This window comes from Hemiscyllium ocellatum, chromosome 25 (genome assembly GCF_020745735.1).
Source record: "Hemiscyllium ocellatum isolate sHemOce1 chromosome 25, sHemOce1.pat.X.cur, whole genome shotgun sequence".
Lineage (NCBI taxonomy): Eukaryota > Metazoa > Chordata > Chondrichthyes > Orectolobiformes > Hemiscylliidae > Hemiscyllium > Hemiscyllium ocellatum.
The window spans coordinates 45305536-45323719 of record NC_083425.1 but is presented as its reverse complement, the minus strand read 5'-3'; the positions used below and the strand labels follow the sequence as shown (position 1 = coordinate 45323719).

The 18184-nt window shown below is 41.4% G+C and overlaps 2 protein-coding genes across 5 annotated transcripts in view; both read left to right on the top strand.

The window, feature by feature from the left end:
* Nucleotides 1-945: 945 nt before the first annotated feature.
* Nucleotides 946-15403, top strand: adprm (ADP-ribose/CDP-alcohol diphosphatase, manganese-dependent). 3 transcript variants are annotated; one of them, XM_060844271.1, is made up of 4 exons: nt 946-1014; nt 3740-4392; nt 5055-5177; nt 11619-15403. In XM_060844271.1, exons 2-4 carry the CDS (start codon nt 3774-3776, stop codon nt 11915-11917), a joined length of 1041 nt encoding a protein of 346 aa, XP_060700254.1. In that variant the 5' UTR covers nt 946-1014; nt 3740-3773; the 3' UTR covers nt 11918-15403. The 3 variants fall into 3 exon arrangements, with proteins under 3 accessions (XP_060700254.1, XP_060700255.1, XP_060700256.1); XM_060844272.1 differs by lacking the exon at nt 946-1014 and adding an exon at nt 1017-1099; XM_060844273.1 differs by lacking the exon at nt 946-1014 and adding an exon at nt 3591-3639.
* Nucleotides 950-18184, top strand: part of LOC132827660 (manganese-dependent ADP-ribose/CDP-alcohol diphosphatase-like) — a 33111-nt gene continuing 15876 nt past the window's right edge. Inside the window, exons 1-2 of one of the 2 annotated variants that reach the window (XM_060844274.1) lie at nt 950-1014; nt 5055-5177. The gene's annotated coding sequence lies outside the window, so the exon portion shown is untranslated. Of the gene's footprint in view, nt 1100-5054; nt 5178-18184 lie in introns of both variants that reach the window. The other variant, XM_060844276.1, reaches the window with a different exon arrangement.

Here is an 18184-nt window from a genome sequence, read left to right as displayed (position 1 = left end):
GTAATAAGTGAAGCTAAAGCAAAGGGAAGAAATGACAGTGGGTTCACAATCTGAAGATGTTGAACTCAACATTAATCCCAGAATTGAAAGCAGCTAAAATGAACAAAACAGCAGATTAAGCACAAGGAGATTTTGTGTGAAATGCTCCTGATTTAGCCCTAATCCAGACTACCAATTAAGAATGAAGTGTTGATATAATTAGGCCGAGGACTATCGTAAAGACTTTGTACGAATCCAGCAGTTAACCCCGGGGCTGATTGTTTCCGCCCAGCATTTGGTCAGAAAGGTCGATGTCACGGCGGACACAACTTCCGGGTGTCAACAGGAGACGGGGCTAGAGTGGGAGGGCCTCCGGACTGGGCGGGGCTGGCAGAGACGCGGAGGTGGGGCTGGGCTGGACTGGCGGTGACGCGAAAAGGAGCGGGGCGGGGTTTGGTGGTGACGCGAGATGCGTGGCGTGGCGGGCCAGGCGGAGACGCGACAGGAGACGGGGCCTGGACGCTGCTGTCGATCACCCGGCGGGTGGGCGGGACTAGCAGGGGGGCGGGGCTGGCGGATCTCCATCAAGGGGTGTAGTTGACGCAGCGAGGGCCGGGGCTGGCGGATCCCCATCAGGGACGTAGTTGACGCAGTTGGGGGCGGGGCTGACGGATCCGCACCGGGGAGGCGGGGCTGGCGGATTCCCACCGGGGACGTAGGGACGCAGAGGGGGCGTGGCTGGCGGATTCCCACCAGGGACGGAGTGACGCAGCGGGGGGCGTGGCTGGCGGATTCCATCTGGGACGTAGTTGACGCACGTGGGGCGGGGCTGGCGGATCCCCATCAGGGACGTAGTTGACGCAGTTGGGGGCGGGGCTGACGGATCCGCATCGGGGAGGCGGGGCTGGCGGATTCCCACCGGGGACGTAGTGACGCAGGGGGGCGTGGCTGGCGGGTTCCCACCAGGGACGGAGTGACGCAGCGGGGGGTGTGGCTGGCGGTTATCGGTTGGCTCCGACCGTTGGGCCGAGGCGGGTAAGTGGAGCGGTTGTATCCTGATGTTGTCACCGGCGTTGGCGTCTTGGTGACTGGACTCATTGGGGAGTCCATCCTGAAAGGGGTGAGAAATTCACAGACGGGGTTAATATTATGGGGTGTTTAGGCTGTAGTATTATGGAATTCTTTTCCTCATGTGGACTGAGCATGGTTACAGCATAGATGGGGGCCATTCGGCCCGTTGACCCTGGGTTTGCCCTCTGAGATAGTAAATGCCGTAATACCACGTTTATTTTCTGTAGCTGTGCATGTTTTTTGGTTATAGTTGAAAATGTGTTGCTGGTTAAAGCACAGCAGGTCAGGCAGCATCCAAGGAACAGGAAATTCGACGTTTCGGGCCAGAGCCCTTCATCAGGAATGAGGGGAGGGTGCCAGGCAGGCTCAGATAAAAGGTAGGGAGGGGCGATGGAGATGTGATAGGTGGAAGGAGGTCAAGGTGAGGGTGATAGGCCGGAGTGGGGTGGGGGCAGAGAGGTCAGGAAGAGGATTGTAGGTTGGGAGGGCGGTGCTGAGTTGAGGGAACCGACTGAGACAAGGTGGGGGGAGGGGAAATGAGGAAACTGGAGAAATCCGAGTTCATTCGGTAGGCAGGTTTTTTGGTTATAGTCAACTTCCTATTCCTGCCTTCACCCCCTATCCAAATCATAAGTGAAAATATTTCCCTTTAATTGCTGCTTTTCCCAGTTACTCTAAAATCTGTAACCTTGAATTCCCAAATATTTTACAAGAGGGAGTTATTCCCCACTACTTACTGCCCATGATGAGCTTCTATCAAATCTCCAGTTAGTTTGTACTTCTCTGGAAAACTTAATGATTAGATAATGGCCATTGAGTCCTAATTGTTTCACTTGGGTGTATGTGCAACAACCACTGAGCCATTGCCAGTGTGGTGGAGCAGGTTTGATAGTCTGACTGATCTGCTGCACCTCCTTTTTCTTGCGTTCTTGAAACTTTATGTTGGATAGGATAACTGAGCTTTGGCATGTTTTACATGTAAGCTGAAATTTGGAGAGGTTGAAGGATGGAAGGACAAAAGTGTAATAATTGAATTTAGAAGTAAAAATAGTACAAGTGAAATGATTGAACTGTTCAACAAGTTTTGCTAACTCTGGTTTTGACCAGGTGGGATTAGCTGTCTAGGAATACAGGAAAAGGAATAGGACCATTCAGCCTATTAAATCTGCTCCGCAATCCAAAATGAAGAACAATTTGGAGAAAGTGAGGAATGCAGATGCTGGAGATCAGAGTTTAGAGTGTGTTGCTGGAAAAGCACAGCAGGTAAAGCAGCATCCGAGAAGCAGGAGAATCAACGTTTCGGGCATAAGCCCTTCATCAGGAAAGGGCTTATGCCCGAAACGTCGATTCTCCTGCTCCTCGGATGCTGCCTGACCTGCTGTGCTTTTCCAGCAACACACTCTTGACTGATGATGAACAGTTGGACACTTCAATGCCAGTTACCCAACTATCCTCACACCAATGCCAAAGGTAATTTGAAAAGGTAATCTGCTCCTTTCAATGTACTCAAAGACTGAGATTTCCCAGCCGTCTGTGCTGGCGAATTTCAAAGAGTTACAACTTTGTGAATAAAAAAAATTCACCTTGTCTCATCCTAAATTGGATCCAACTTATTTTTAAATTGTACCCCTGATTCAAGATTCTCCAGCCAGATGGAACATCTTACCCATATTTACATTATTTATCCCTTTATGTATTTTATAAAATTCAAAGCAATCACCTCTTATTCTAAATTCCAGAGAATACAGGTTAGGTTTATCCAATCTCTCTCCAGAGGACAGTCCCTGTGTCCTGTGAACAAGTCTGACGAATCTTTGTTGCACTCCTTCTATGGTAATACCAAGCTCTTACACAATTGAAACAAGTTTTCATTATGCCATACTTTAATCTTCTTGTGGTAAAGGCTACCATTCCATTAGCCTTCCTAATGGCTTGCTGCACCTGCATATTAGCCATGAATGACTTATTGACAAGGAATCTCAGTTCCTTTGATATATACTTTCCAAATAAGAAATACTCTGCGCATCTATTCCTCCTACTAAAGTGGATAATCTAACATTTTTCCAAATTATATTCTATTTCTTGCCCACTCAAAGTTTGTCCAAATCCAATTAACACTGCTTCACGTCTTCCTCTCAGCACACATTTCTGCTTAGCTTCAGGACACCCGAGGAACTCCATGATAGATATAGCTAGGGAGAAAGTGGATTTTTATTTGGCAAACTTTTTTTTAAGAGCTGTTATTGTAAAATCCTCCTGTTTTTGCCCATATATCTGCATTACCTCCTTTTTGTGGGCAGCATTTACATTAGATTAATATCAAACAGAAGCAGAAATTGCTGGAGATACTAAGCAGGTCTGTTAGCATCTGTGGAAAGAAGTCAGAGTTATCGTTTCAGGTCCAGTGACCCTTCTTTAGAACCTGAAACATTAACTCTGCTTTCTCTCCACAGATGCTGCCAGACCTGCTGAGTTTTTCCAGCACTTTCTACTTTTATTTCTGATTTCTGGCATGCACAGTTCTTTTGTTTTTTTTGGTTAACATTAGATTCATGTTGAATGCCTCAGGAACAGCAAATTGACACAAAGGTATGTTCTACAACCTGTGTACTCCATCTTTGCGCCATAGACATTAGTCCGTCTTATTAAATCCAGGTGACTGTTCTCAGCTACCGCTTTTGTTTTTAAGATGGTGGGCATGTGCAAGTGAAATATTTAAAAGGATGGAGACTGAAGTAGCAGAAGTCAACCTGTGTTTTACTTTTGGAGTCATAGCAGACATTCAGTATGCTGACACAGAGAATGGCTTCAATTATTCAAGGACAAGAGAACGTTACTATAGAAACAGCCTCCACTTGCTCCGCAGTGCTCTTCGAGAATGGAATGAAGAAGTGATCACTCCCAGGTTTATTCTGCAGCTTGGCGACATCATTGATGGATGCAATTCACAGCTAAAGTCGTCAGATCATGCACTTCAAGTGGTCATAAATGAATTTGCAAAGTCTCCGTCTCCAGTTCACCATATCTGGGGAAATCATGAATTTTATAATTTTAACAGGGAACAGCTACTTAACTCGGCTCTCAATAGCAAACACTTAGGAAATGGCAAACTCTTTGATAATGGAGACAGCAGCATTCAATCAGACTTGGACCCTGATGATCCCAATGATCCTGAGGCCTTTTATGGCTATCATTTTAGTCCATTTCCTAAATTCCGCTTCATATTAACTGACACATATGATCTCAGTGTTCTGGGAAGGAAAAAAGATAGCAAGAAACATCGCTATTCACTACAGAAACTGAAATCAAACAACAGAAATGAAAATCTTAATAGCCCCAAAGGTAAACAGTTATTTTTCTGTGTGTTTGTCGTACAATTTTGGTTTTGCTTTGTGTGCACTTCCTGTTGATGTTTTCCATTTCAAAAAGGCCAATGGTTAGCTTTAAATGGAAAAATCTGTAAAATGGAATGAATTGTGTAAAATAAAACGGTCTGTATCACATTATGTGTAAAAGCTATTGCGGTTGTAATTACAACTTGCCCTTCGAAGGTGCTGCATGACAGAATCAGCCAGAGAATGTAATTAGGTTGTCACTAGTTTATAGAGAGTTCCCTTTATATTATGTACATAGGAATTTACAATGGAAATTTAAAAATGTAGTATTGCTACCAACAAACCATTTTTACTGACCCAAAAACTCATATGTAAGCAAATTCAAAATATGTGTTGACACCCCTGAAGTACCATCACCACTCCATTCTATCTCATGTGGGTCATCTGTTTGTTTTTTGGACAATAGTCGTACGTTGTATTTGCTGTGTTAACAGATGCTGAGATACTTTCAGAAATCAGTTATTAGTCTGTTATGTGAAATTGCAAGCTTCAAAAATAGCAAAATGCATAAGCATTGCTACAAATTAAAAGATATATAATTAATAACGATCAATACAAGTGGCTCAATGTAAGTTGAAAACGTATTAGTTGCATGTATTTGATTGGCAGGTCTCTATGGACTGAATTCACGCTTTCTGGCATTCAATGGAGGTTTCAGTCAAGAACAGATGGAATGGCTAAACAAGATACTCACTTTCTCTGATAATAACCAGGAAAAGGTTACAGTCATTGGTAAGTAATTACATCCTTGATAAATTAGGAGATATAGTTTCAATAACACAAAAATAAATTGCTGGCAAAACTCAGCAGGTCTGGCTGCGTCTGTAGGGAGAAAGAGGGTTAACATTTTGAATCCGGTGGCTATTCATTGGAACTCATCAGTTTTTGTTTTAAATATTCAGCATCTGCAGTAGTTTGTTTTATTATTTATTTTCAGTAACTAGGTTTATCATGTATTTGTTTTGATGGTAATCTTGGTTTAAATAAATCAGACTTGTTTTCTTGGAGTAGAAATGATGTGTGAATACCAAAACGAAGAGAATCATTAAATTTGAAAGGTAACTTTAAAAACCAATCATGGATCTAAGGATGTTATTGTATAGCAGATATAATCTTTGATGAGTAGTGTCATGAGCAGGTGAAAGGTGCAAATTTCCTGTCTCCTTTTGTTTGCAGCGAGTTACATTCCTTCTTTTCTGTGTTCAGGAGTCAACTCACCCCCTTTTATTGCCACTTTGGAAATATGTCCAAAAACATCTTTTGCACAGCATTAATATAATGGCATGCTAGAAATGTTCTTCGAACACAAAAGTTAAAGTTTTAGTTGAATTATGTGCGTCTCTCGTGGTAGCTCCTTTGTTACGGGAGTTAGTTTGGTTCCTCTGACATTTCTATGTAATCTTGTACAAAAACAAACCTATGCACTTGAAGTTTTATTTTAATACTCTGATAATTGTTGAGATTGATGTGACCACCGATTGCAAGTAGAGTATAAATTGTGTCAGGCACTTGTATGATTTATGTCTTTCACACAGGTTATGTGTACAATTTATTTAGATTTCTACTTGGATTTACTTGAAAAATATAGACAGTGGCAATATATATGAGGTTTGAAGTCCAGCAGACCTTGAGCATGAGGAGATAAACTTTGTAGGTCAAATTAGGCAAAGTTTTCTGATCTGAGGCAAATATTTTTCAGTATATTTTCTGAGAATTGGAATCTGTGGCTCTGTGATTAGCACTGCTGTCTCACAGCACCAGGGACCTGGGTTCATTTCCTCCTCGGCAATTGTCTTTGTGGAGTTTGCATCATTCACCCTATGTCTTTTCCTGGTTCTGTCTAGCGTGGGTTTTATCCCACAATCCAAAGATGTGCAAGTTAGGTGGATTGGCCATGCTAAATTGCCCATAGTGTCCAGGGTTGTGCAGGCTAGGTGGATTAGCCATGGGAAATGCAGGGTTACAGGGATCGTGTCAGGGAACAGGCCTGGGTGGCATGTTCCTCAGATGATCAGTGTGGACTTGATGGAGCAAATGGTCTGCATCCACAATGATTCTATGAATTCAAAATAATTTATTTTGTTCCATTCTTCTACATCTTACAGCTCACCACCATCTTCTCAAGGACAGTGAAGTACGGGTAATGAATGCTGGTCTGCCAGCAACACCCAAATCCCCCCAAGTCAAACAAAAATTAGCTGAGAAAACATTGAACTCATTCTTATCACAGAAACTTACAATCACGGGTACTGAGCCTTGACTTGTATCGATACTTGTTTTCACATCCTCAGGATCCTTACTCACAATTCTTCTGCCTCTGCCACATCTGCTCCCAGGAGGACCAGTTCCACCATAGAACACTCCAGATGGCCACCTCCTTCAAGGACTGCAATTTCCCCTTCCACGTGGTCAACAATGCCCTCAGCGCATGTCCTCCACTTCACTTACCTCTGTCTTTGAAACCCACCCCTTCAATCGCAACAAGGACAGAAACCACCGGTCCTCACCTTCCACCCCTACCAACCTCCAGATACACCAATCCTCCACCATTTCCGCCACCTACAAACAGATCCCACCTCCAGGGATCTATTTCCCTCCCCACCCCTTTCAGCATTCCACAGAGATCATTCCCTCTGCAACTCCCTTGTTAAGTCCATGGCTCCCATCCTCTACTCCTGGCCCCTTCCCTTGCCATTGCAAGAAGTCCAAAACCTGCGGCCACACCCCCCTACTCACCACTGTCCAAGGCCCCAAAGGATCCTTCCAAATCCAACAGAGATTCTCCTGTACTTCCACACACGTCATCTACTGCGTGTTGCTGTCTGTGTCGTTTCCTCAACCTTGGGTAGATAGGACGCCAACTTGAAGAACGTTTCAGAGAATCTCGGACACAAGCACTAAACAACCCCACTACCAAATGCTTTAACTCCCCCTCCCACTCAGCCAAGGACGTGCAAGTCCTGGGCCGCCTCCACCTCCAAACTCTAGCCACCCAACGCCTGGAGGAAGAATGCGTCATCTTCCACCTTGGGACCTTCCAACCTCACCGGATCAATGTAGATTTCACCAGTTTTTTCTTTTCCCCTCCCTCCACTTATTCCAGAGCCAGCCTTCCAACTTGGTACCTCCCTCTTGACCTGTCCTACCTGTCCATCTTCCTTTCCACTTAGCCGCTCTGACCTATCACCATCTCCCCCTATCTGCTCCTACCTCCATCTACCTATTGCATTTCCAGCTATCTTACCTAGCACCACCCCCCTTCCATTTATCCATCAGTATCCTTAGATCACTTCCCCATTCCTGATGAAGAGCTTATGCTTGAAATGTCAACTCTTCTGCTCCTCAGGTGCTGCCTGACCAGCTGTGCTTTTCCAGTACCACATTCTTCGATGACATCCCCAGGATACCCCTGAAGTATTTTACAACCAAAGGATTCTCTTTTGAATAGAGCAATTTTGCATAAGCAGCAAGTGCATGACTAGATGATCGGCTCTAGTGTTGCTGATTGCAACTCCAGTGCTTTCTAAGGTCCCTATACCAAGGCCAGTTAGGGATAGGCAATGCCCAGATCCATTACCCTTTTGTTTTGAAAGCCTAGGTTAAGAAATTTTGTCCATGGTGAGCCCAGAACCTTCCAGTTTAGGTGTCAGTACTATCCGTTGTTTCTGACTTGAACAAGCATGCTAGCAACTAAGCAAAGCTGGCATTAAAAATGCATGCGTAAAAAATTTCAACTGAAAGGACTGCACAAAATACATAGCATGTCCTCTAACCAAGATATACCTATAGTTAGAGTCAAATCTTGAATAAATGCAATAATTCATTTCCCAGTCAAAAATTATTTCATTTCCTCTTGCTTACTTATCAGTTTATCAGTCCCTTATTTCAGCACAAAATCAAAGTTGATTCTGAAGTTTTGATGAAGTACTGCACCATTGTATTTACTATCTTCAGTGGAACATATCATTTAAAGGTCACACATACTGATTGGCAATTCAAGAGGGTGAAGAAGTCATTTCAGCAGTAAGTTGACTAAAAGATCAACAAAGAGTTTGCAACTTCCTGGCCAACATTCCTTCCTCAATCAGTGCTGCAAAAGTGCAGATTAATTGGTCATATCTGAAGAATTCATTGCTGCAAGCAAACTTTTGGTCACCCTTACATAAGTGACATTGTAACTTTATTGTGAAATTTCCTTTTCTAGATTTTTAGAAAATTTGCAGTTCAGTTTTTTTCCTATTATTCACGTTATCTGCCATTCATCCTTTAGGCCTGTCACACGAAAGTCTTGGTATTAATGCAAAGAAACTGCAGTTTCATGTTGATATGTGAAGTCCTGATGGTATTACTGCTGGGCAGGTAATCCAGAGATCCTGTTAATGTTCTGAGGGCTAGAAGACATAAGGAGCAGAAATTATGCCATTCAGTCATAGCTGATAGATTTTTCAACCCCATTTTCCTGCTTGCTCCCTGTGGCCTTTGATCCCCTTGGTAATCAAGAACCTGTCTATCTCTGTTTAAATATACTCAGTGACCTGGCCTCTGCAGCCTTCTGTAGCAATGAATTCCATAGATTCACCACTCTCTGGCTGAAGAGGTTTCTCCTTATCTCCATTCAAAAGGTCTTTCCTTTACCCTGGACTGTGCCTTTGGGTCCTCATCTCTCCTGCAAACATCTTCCCAACATCCACTCTGTCCAGGCCGTTCAATATTCTGTAGGTTTCAATCAGATCCCCCTCACCCTTCTGAGCTCCATCAAGTATAGTCCCAGAATCCTCAAACATTCCTCATATGTTAAGCCTTTCATTCCTGGGATCATTCTCGTGAACCTCCACTGGATCTGCTCCAGGGCCAATACATCTTTCTTGAGGTATGGGACCCAGAATTTCTCACTATACTCTAAATGTGGTCTGACCAGAGCCTTATAAAGCCTCAAAAGTACATCCCTGCTTTTATATTTTAGTCCTGTCTAGATGAATGACAACATTGTCTTTGCTTTTCGACTCAATCTGCAAGTTTATCTTAAGAGAAACCTGAACTAGGACTCCCAAGTTCCGTTACACTTCAGATTTCTGAATTTTCTCCTTATCTAGAGAATAGTCCATGCCTCTCTTCTTCTTACCAAAGTGTATAACCTCACACCTTCCCATGTTGTATTTTATCTGCCATCTCTTTGCCCACTCTCTTGACCTGTCTAAATCTTTCTGCAACTTTTCCACTTCCTCACTACTGCTTGCCCCATCACCTATCTTTGTAACATGTGCAAAGATAGCCAGATAAAAAGTTGTGGTCCAAACAGCAATCCTTGTGGAACAAAGTCACTGGCTTCCATCCTAAGAAGGACTTTTTTATTTCCACTGTTTGCCTTCTGCCAGCCAGCCAAGTTTCTTTCCATGTTAGTACCTGGCCTGTAACACCATGGATCCTTATCTTACTGAGTAGCTTCCTGTGCGGTATCCTATCATTCTGTAAGTCCAGATAGATAACATCCATTGGCTCTCCTTGGTCTAACCTGCTCATTCCTCCTCAACGAATTCTAGCAGAGTTGTCAGGTATGACCTCCTCTTGATGAAACCATGCTGGCTTTGCCCCATTTTACCATGCAGTTCCAAGTATTCAGAAATCTCATGCTTCGCAATAATCTCCAAAGGTCTGAGGCCAGGCTAATTGGCCTATAATCTCCTATCTTTTGCCTTACTCACTTCATAAATAGAGGGTTTTTACATTAGCAAGTTTCCAATCCTCTGGGATCCTCCCTGACTCCAGTCATACCACAAAGATCCACTATTTCTTCAGCTATCTCCTTCAGAACTCTAAGGTGCAGCCCATCCAGTCCAGGCAATTTATCCACTTTCAGATCTTTCAGTTTTTCTAGCACCTTTTTTCTTGGTGATGGCTACAGTATTACCTCCATTTCTCCCCCCCCCCCCCACCAAACTTTCTGAATGCTTTGGATATTACTCATGTCTTCCACCGTGAAGACTGACACAAAATACTTACTCAATTCCTCAGCCATTTCTTTGTTCCCCATAGCTACTTTTCCAGCAGCCCAATGTCCACTTTGCCTCTCATTTGCTCTTTATATATCTAGAAAAGGTCTTGCAATCTTTCTTAATATTACCGGCTACCTTTCTAGGTTAGAATCCTGTTAGGACCCAGGTTAGAATCCTGCTGTGGCAGATGGTGGAATTTGAATTTAATTAAAATCTGGAATTAAGAGTCTAATGATGACTAGAAAACTTCCATTGTTACATGTAAATCTATATCCCACAACAATATGGCTGACTCTTAACTCACCTCTGGGTAATTAGGGTTAGGCAATAAATTCTGACTAGGTCAACAACAGCATCCTCCCATGAATGACTTTTTTAAAAAAATAGTGTTACAATGCTTAGGCATGAAATTGCACATATTAAGGTGCTTCTTCATTTTGACAATCAGTGTATTGAATAACCTCAGCTTCATTTTAAGATTTTCTCTCAGAGGAGGCAATGACTTAGTGGTATTGCCATTGGACTCTTAACCCAGAAACCCAGGTAATGTTCTGGGGACCCAGGTTCAAATCCTGCTGCGGCGATGATGGAATTTGAATTCAAAAAAATATCTGGAATTAAAAGTCTAGCAATCCATTGTTGATTATTGGAAAAACCCATCTGATTCACTAATGTTCTTTAAAGAAGAAAACTGCCATCCTTGCCTGGTCTGGCCTCTGTGATTCCAGACCCACAACAATGTGGTTAATTCTTAACTGTCCTCACGGCAATTAGTGATGGGCAATAAATACTGGCCTAGCCAGCAATGCCCTCATACCATGAAAGAATAAAACCAAAGCCTATTAATTAACTGCAAGTATTAAAATTAAATCAGGATTTGCATGACATGCCTGAGAAGCAGAGACATCCAGAGTTCTTAAGTAACTATAGTTTAGAGACTAACACATTGTGCTGTAACCTCTTCATTGTTTTATTGGTCTCAAGTTACCTCTTATACAGCTGTAGCCATTTTTCTTACCAGTTATTTTTGACTTGGTTTGACTAAAGTACTGGATGACATATAGAGTGAATTTGTTTATGTATATTTGACCAGGTATGACCAACTCAGCAAAAAGCATGTAAATGTGTATTAGAAAATGGGAAAATGGTAATGTAATTGTGAACTGTTTTCTTAATGCAGGTCATCTTCCTGTCCACCCAGACTCGACAGATCAAATATGCGTTGCCTGGAACTATGATGAAATCCTCTCGGTGTTGCATGCACACACAAGTGTAGTATGTTTTATTGCAGGCCATAATCATGATGGTGGTTACTACTTGGATGATCATGGAATTCACCATCTTACCTTGGAAGGTGTGATTGAAACACCACCAGAAAGCCATGCATTTGGTACTATTCGTGTCTATGAAGACAGAATGATTTTAAAGGGAAGGGGCAGGATTCCTGAAAGAGTTCTACACTTTGACAAACATAAATGAATGAACCTATGTGTGATAATCTTGTGAGGCATACAGACCATAATCACATGATGCTGTGTACTGTCCAATGAACTGTTGCAAAGAATTTCTCCATTTTAATAATTAAACTCAAATGGCAGAGCAGTGGAGTCATATTGGAAAATTAAATGCAAAGAATTTAATAGTAAATTTAGATAGCAGTAATTGAAGTTTCCCACTGCAATCAAAAAAATCTGGTCAGCAATTTTTACTTTATAGTACTGTTTTACTTGAGCATGGTACTATTTCATCTGAACCCTTCCATTTTGCATTACTCTTGTGTTGCAGTTCAAGCAGCTTTTAAGTTAATGCACGTAAACATAGACCCTTGCTAGTCACGAATTTTTTGTTGTAAACATAGAATATAAATTTTGTTACGTTATTTGAATATTTACCTTACTAAGATAGAACAGGGTAATCAAGATTTTGCAACATGGGATGGGATATTTATATTATTAATTAGTATTAAAAGGGAATTTACTTGTTCCTCGATAAATAGACAGAGACCAAAACTCAATTCTGAAATGAGTGCTTGTAAAATTGTGCAAAGACAGGCTCAAGTCTTCACCAGTTGTCCTTTTGGAACATAAAACTGGAAATGAGAGTCTCAACTTTGGTTACTTCAAACTTTTCATTTAATTATACACATCAAAAGCTCATAGCAATAATTAGGCTCACGCCTGAAACTTGGCTAGAGCTTGCTTCCATACATTTCATAGTTACCATGTGTGGAGGTAGGAAAGATGGTAAAATACCTTGTGATGTTTCATATTGCATGGCTATTAATGAAGTTAATCAAATAGAAAGGCACTGCTTAAGGCAGCTTGTTTAATTGCTCAGGATATTTTTCAGTCCACTGTTACATAGTTTAGGGAGTCCAAAAAAGAAGGGAAAGATTGTTAATTGTTTAGACCAACCGTGAAAGTGAGTATTTTGCTATGAAAAAATTATCTGAGGAGGAGCATAACCCAAGTCTTTTATATTTTGATACAATCATCTTGTTTCAATTATGATAGTGGAGCGAGAGAATACAATACCTGGATAGGTTTAAGATATTTGAAATGTGTACCTCAAAGCATACGTACACAAAATGAGCTCCCGTTAAAAGGTGTGTAAGCCTGAATACTAACATGCTTAGTGAACATTGTGTTAGAATGAGATTGAAATTATAAGGATAAGTCTGGCTGTAAATTAGCCAAAATCTATGACTCAAAAGATTGAGTGTTCAAATTGATGTACTCTGATGGAGTGTCTTTTTTTATTTATCACTTATGTGGTACTGCTGGCTGGCCAACATTTATTGTCTATCCCTTGTTGCTCTTGAGAATGTGTTGATGAGCTGCCTTGAACTGCTGCAGTCCATATCCCTTTGATAGACCCACAGTGCCCTCAGGGAGGGTATTCCAGGATTTTGGCGCAGCCACAATGAAAGAAATGCAATACATTTCCAAGTCAGGATTATGAGTGGCTTGGAGGGGTGAAGGTGGTGATCTTCCCAAGTATCTGTTGCCTTTGTCCATCTAGATGGAAGTGGTAGGGGTCTGGAAGATGCTATTGAAGGATATTTGCTGAGTTTCTGCAGTGCATCTTATAGATAGTACATACTGCTGCGACTAAGCATTGGTGGTCAACAAAGTGGAAATGATGTCAGTCGAGCAGGCAGCTTTGTCCTGGTTATTCTCAAGCTTCCTTGTTATTGGAGCTGCATGTATCCTAGCAAGTAGGGAGTATTCTATCATACTCCTTCCTTGTGCCTTGTAAATGGCAGACAGGCTTTGGGGAGCCAGGAGGTGAGTTACTGCACTATTCCTACCTTTTGACCTGATTTGTAGGCACTACATTTTTATGGCAAGCTCAATTGAGTTTCTGGTCAATGGTAACTGTTAGGATGTTGATAGGTGATGATACCATTCAGTGATGGTAACTCTACGGAATGTCAATGGCCAGTGTTTAGATTGCCTCTTATTGAATTTTGCCAGGCATTTGTATGACACAAATGTTACATACCCAGGGGACTGACTTGGGGAATTATCCAAACCTTGTTGCATTTGGGTCGATCAAAGACCGAAAGGCCTGTTCTGCGCTGTATTGTTCTATGAACAGGAACTACTTAAGTATCTGAGGAGTTGTGAATGGTGCTGAACAGTGTGCAATTATTGGCAGACATCCCTGTTGGGCAGCAACAATCCCCAATTCTGATCTTATGGAGGAAACGTCATTGATGGAGCAGCTGGCGATTGTCAGCTGTACCACCCTTTGAATCAGCTTAAAACTGAGGTGCAAATGAAACATGTGACATTTTGAAAAGCAGGGAGTTGTTCTCCCTATCCTGGCCAATGTTAATCTTCAACCAATATGAAGAGAAACAATAAACAGGTAATTCATCTCATTTATAGATTGTAGAACCTTGCAAAGAATAATCATTGGCTATTTTTATCTGCAATACCAGCATTACTTCATAGGAAAAATGTGAGACATCTAAGGATGTGATAACTTGTTGAATTATTGCAAATTCATCATTTCATGCTGAAGAAGAGAGGAAAGGACACTCACATTTCTACCACCGTCCCTAACCACAGTTCTGGTTTTCTGAGTATGTGTGTAAGGAAGAATTTAGTGCAGTTTATATCACATTCCAGTGATGTGCAGGTAAGGTGAGTTGACCGTGCTAAATTGCCCATAGTTTTAGGTGCATTCGTCAGGGGTAAATGTAGGGTAGGGGAATGTGTCTGGGTAGGTTACTCTTCAGAGGGTCGGTGTGGACTTAGGGCCTGTTTCCATAATCTGTACCTGTGTTTTTTGTTTTTGCCGCTGTTTACCTACTATTTATTGATCTCTGCTATTTAACACCATGATCTACTGTATTGCTTGCAAGGCAAAACTTTTCACTGTGCCTCGGCACACGTGACAATAAATTCAATTCAATTCATAAGTAGATGAGATGCAATATGTAAGATTATTTGTTAAGAAAAAAAAGTAATGTCTTCTAATATTTAAGATACATTTTTAGAACTTATCACATTTAAAATAAAACATGAAATAGATGATGATTGCAGAAGTAGGTGAAAGTTGATTGTAATGACCTTAAATTTATATTTGTTCTTGTCTCACTTAAATGTTAATCCAGTCACCTTTTGGAATGACTGCATGACCAAGATTAATTTTTCCTACATGGCTATAGGTCCTTTTGTAAGTCCCACAGCTTGGGAAGTAACACAGTTCTGATTTAAGAAATGTGGGATTCAGTTGACAATATTACTAGCAACACAGAACCTGGATGAATATCTGGTAAAATTTTGAAAATACCTTCTTCGAACAAGAATAGTACAACAAACCCATCTGAGATTATTTCTGTCAGCAACTCCCAAAACTTGGAAGCAAATGTCAAAAGAGATCAAGATCAGGTGTTTTAAACCTTTCAAAGTGTTTTCTCAAAACGAAATCATGTTATCTTAAAGACCATTCAAAAAATGCTATGTCCCTTGATCACCATCTTAATCATTCGTACTTCAACATGGCACAATTTGAAGCTGCAAATTACATTAGAAACTGAGCTAAATTTTCTCAAAGTTTAACGAAGTGTCAATTTTGGGAGTTTCATTGAGGGCTTCACCTCTGGTGAGTCTTCTAACACAATTTTACTTTGTTCACTTCTTTGTATGCATCACTCCTCTATGGTGGCACATTGGTGACGGCACAGTAGGATTAATATACGAATTACTGCCATGATCTTATGCATTTCCTGATACCAGCGCTAGGCTTAAAGCCCAGCCATGTGCCAGGTCAAAAGCTACAGGTTAGGAATAGCCTTTCACAGTTGCAATGCAGGAGAGATTGACCTTTGGCCCATAGAGGCCAGTTGGCATTTCTATTTAGCTCTTTAATCTCATATTTTACACCTGACCCTCCCAGCCTTGCAGCTTAGCAATGCCAAAATCATTGTACACGATACCCATTAAACTCCAGGATGGTGGTAACCCTCACTGGACCTTTCCCCAAACATGACAAGCTGCCCAGTTTTATGTCTGTGCTAAAAGGCAAGGTAGGTTAGAAATACTGTGAGCCTTTATGTTTTGGCTGTGTGGGCAACAAGCAAAAAAAAGGCAGAGATGTTGTGAGCATTGAAGTAGTTGCAAAGTGCATGAGTGCTAAGAGAGCATGAAAAAGCTCTGATATATGCACTTCTCAGATAGAGCTGGGTGTTTGACCTTTTGTTGAAAGTGTCCTAGCTTCAGCATTTCATTTATAGGTTTCCGTGTACTCCAAAGTGTATTGGAGTCCAGAACTGTATTATATGTGGATCAGAGATGTATCATTGCCAGTGCAAAGGGAGTAACACATGACTGATGCCAAATCTGAGATCTTAAAAGAAAAATTTGGTGAAAGAGATAAATTTAACTTCCTGATCTCACATTAAAATCTTTACCTTTTACAATGTATTTGCTGCTGACAGTGTGGTCTCCTCTATTTGTCAAGAGTGAAAACAGACTGCAGAACAGCTACACCTCCCCACAGGCTGACACCATTCTTCCAGTTGTTTGCCATTTGAATACACCTTCCTGGTCTTGTGCCAGTATTTTTTATTTGAGGCCTTTTGCAATGCTCCAGCAAGCCCCAATGCAATTTGAAGAAACAGCACCTCATTTTCTGCTGAGACCTTTTACAGCTTTCAAGACAATATTGAAATCAAGAAATTTAAATCCTGAGTATTATTTTCCCTGTTTCTCCAGCAGCCCCCCCCAAACAACCATGTCTTGTTTTTGCATCTCTTCATTCTCTGCAAGGCCAATCTATTCTCAACTATCCACACCTCTGATTAACAGCTAAATTGTATTTCAATCACTCCTTTACTACCTGCAGTAGTCCCTTTGTTTTTGCTTTGGGACCTTCACACTCTGTTCCACTTGCTCCTCATCTCCCTTTGCAAGCAGCACACAAACCCATCATTTTCCAACCCTCTTCAGGTCACCAGAGTAATTGGACCTGAAACATTAACTCTGTGTTTCATTCTACAGATGCTGCTAGACCTGCTGAGTTTCTCCAGCACCTTCCATTTTTATAATTAATGACGGTACAGCACATTGCTCAGTGCGGTCTGAAGGCCTCCAAGTAATAGGAAAGATGATGAAGGTCAAATATCCAAATAAATTAGAGAAGTACAAGAATTATAATATAGTTATAATGGGAGACATTAATTTTGCAAATCTAGACTGAAATACCAATATTGTGAAGGTATGAGAGAGGTAAATGCTCTAGCATGTGTTCAGAAAGATTTCTTATCGCAGTATATTTCCATTCCAAATAGAAAAGAGATGTGGTTGGAACTAGTTCTTGAGAATGAACTGGGGTCAAGTGTGGATATTACTACATTTAGGGCGTAGTGATAATGAAGATTTTAGTTTAGCTATGGAAAAAGAGCAAGGAACAAAGTAAATAACAAGGGGAGCGCCACTTGCAATAACTTCAGAATGATTCCAATGTATCTAGGTCAGAACCAAACGTTGAGAGGCAAGACTATAAGTGAACAATTGGAAATCTTTAAAAAGCATGCTGTAGTTGAGGCACAGTGAAGGTGCATTCTTGCGGAGGGTGGGACAAATAATCCAATGATCTCTGAAAGGCAATGAAGGGAATAGAGTTAAGATGAACAAAGTATGCAGTCCGGCACACCAGCCCAAGTTTGCCTGTCCATTAGAAGGAAGATTGCCTTTTAACTTTTTTTAACATGTGCAAGTATTTATTAAGTTCAAGGTCACAATTGGAGTTTTGCCTCCCATTGATTGAAGGAAAAAAAATCTTAGCACCAACTGCCCTAATGTTCTTTTGAAATTGCTCACAAGGTGTACAATTACGGCTGTAAGGGAGTAAGTTCTCCAAGGTATGCCCTTCCACTACTTACTGTGCAAAACCTACCCAGCTGAGGTATCCTCAATACTTTCATGCTCTCAAGCACAGTGAATATTTTTGCCCAGCAGGGATTTCAAGCTGGATTACAGCCATCTACTGACTCCTGTGAAAATAAGATAAAAAGAAGACTTAGCACCTGCAAATATGTTGTAAGTTAAATACAATTTCTCATGTTGCAATGAAATGATGCCCTCAAACGCCAGCTGGCTTGAGGTCAACTTCCTGTCCAAAAAGGAGCAAGCTGAAGTGAACATGCAGCAGGAGAAAGTGAGGACTGCAGATGTGGAGATCAGAACTGAAAATGTGTTGTGCCAGGATTCCTGAAGAAGGGCTCATGCCCGA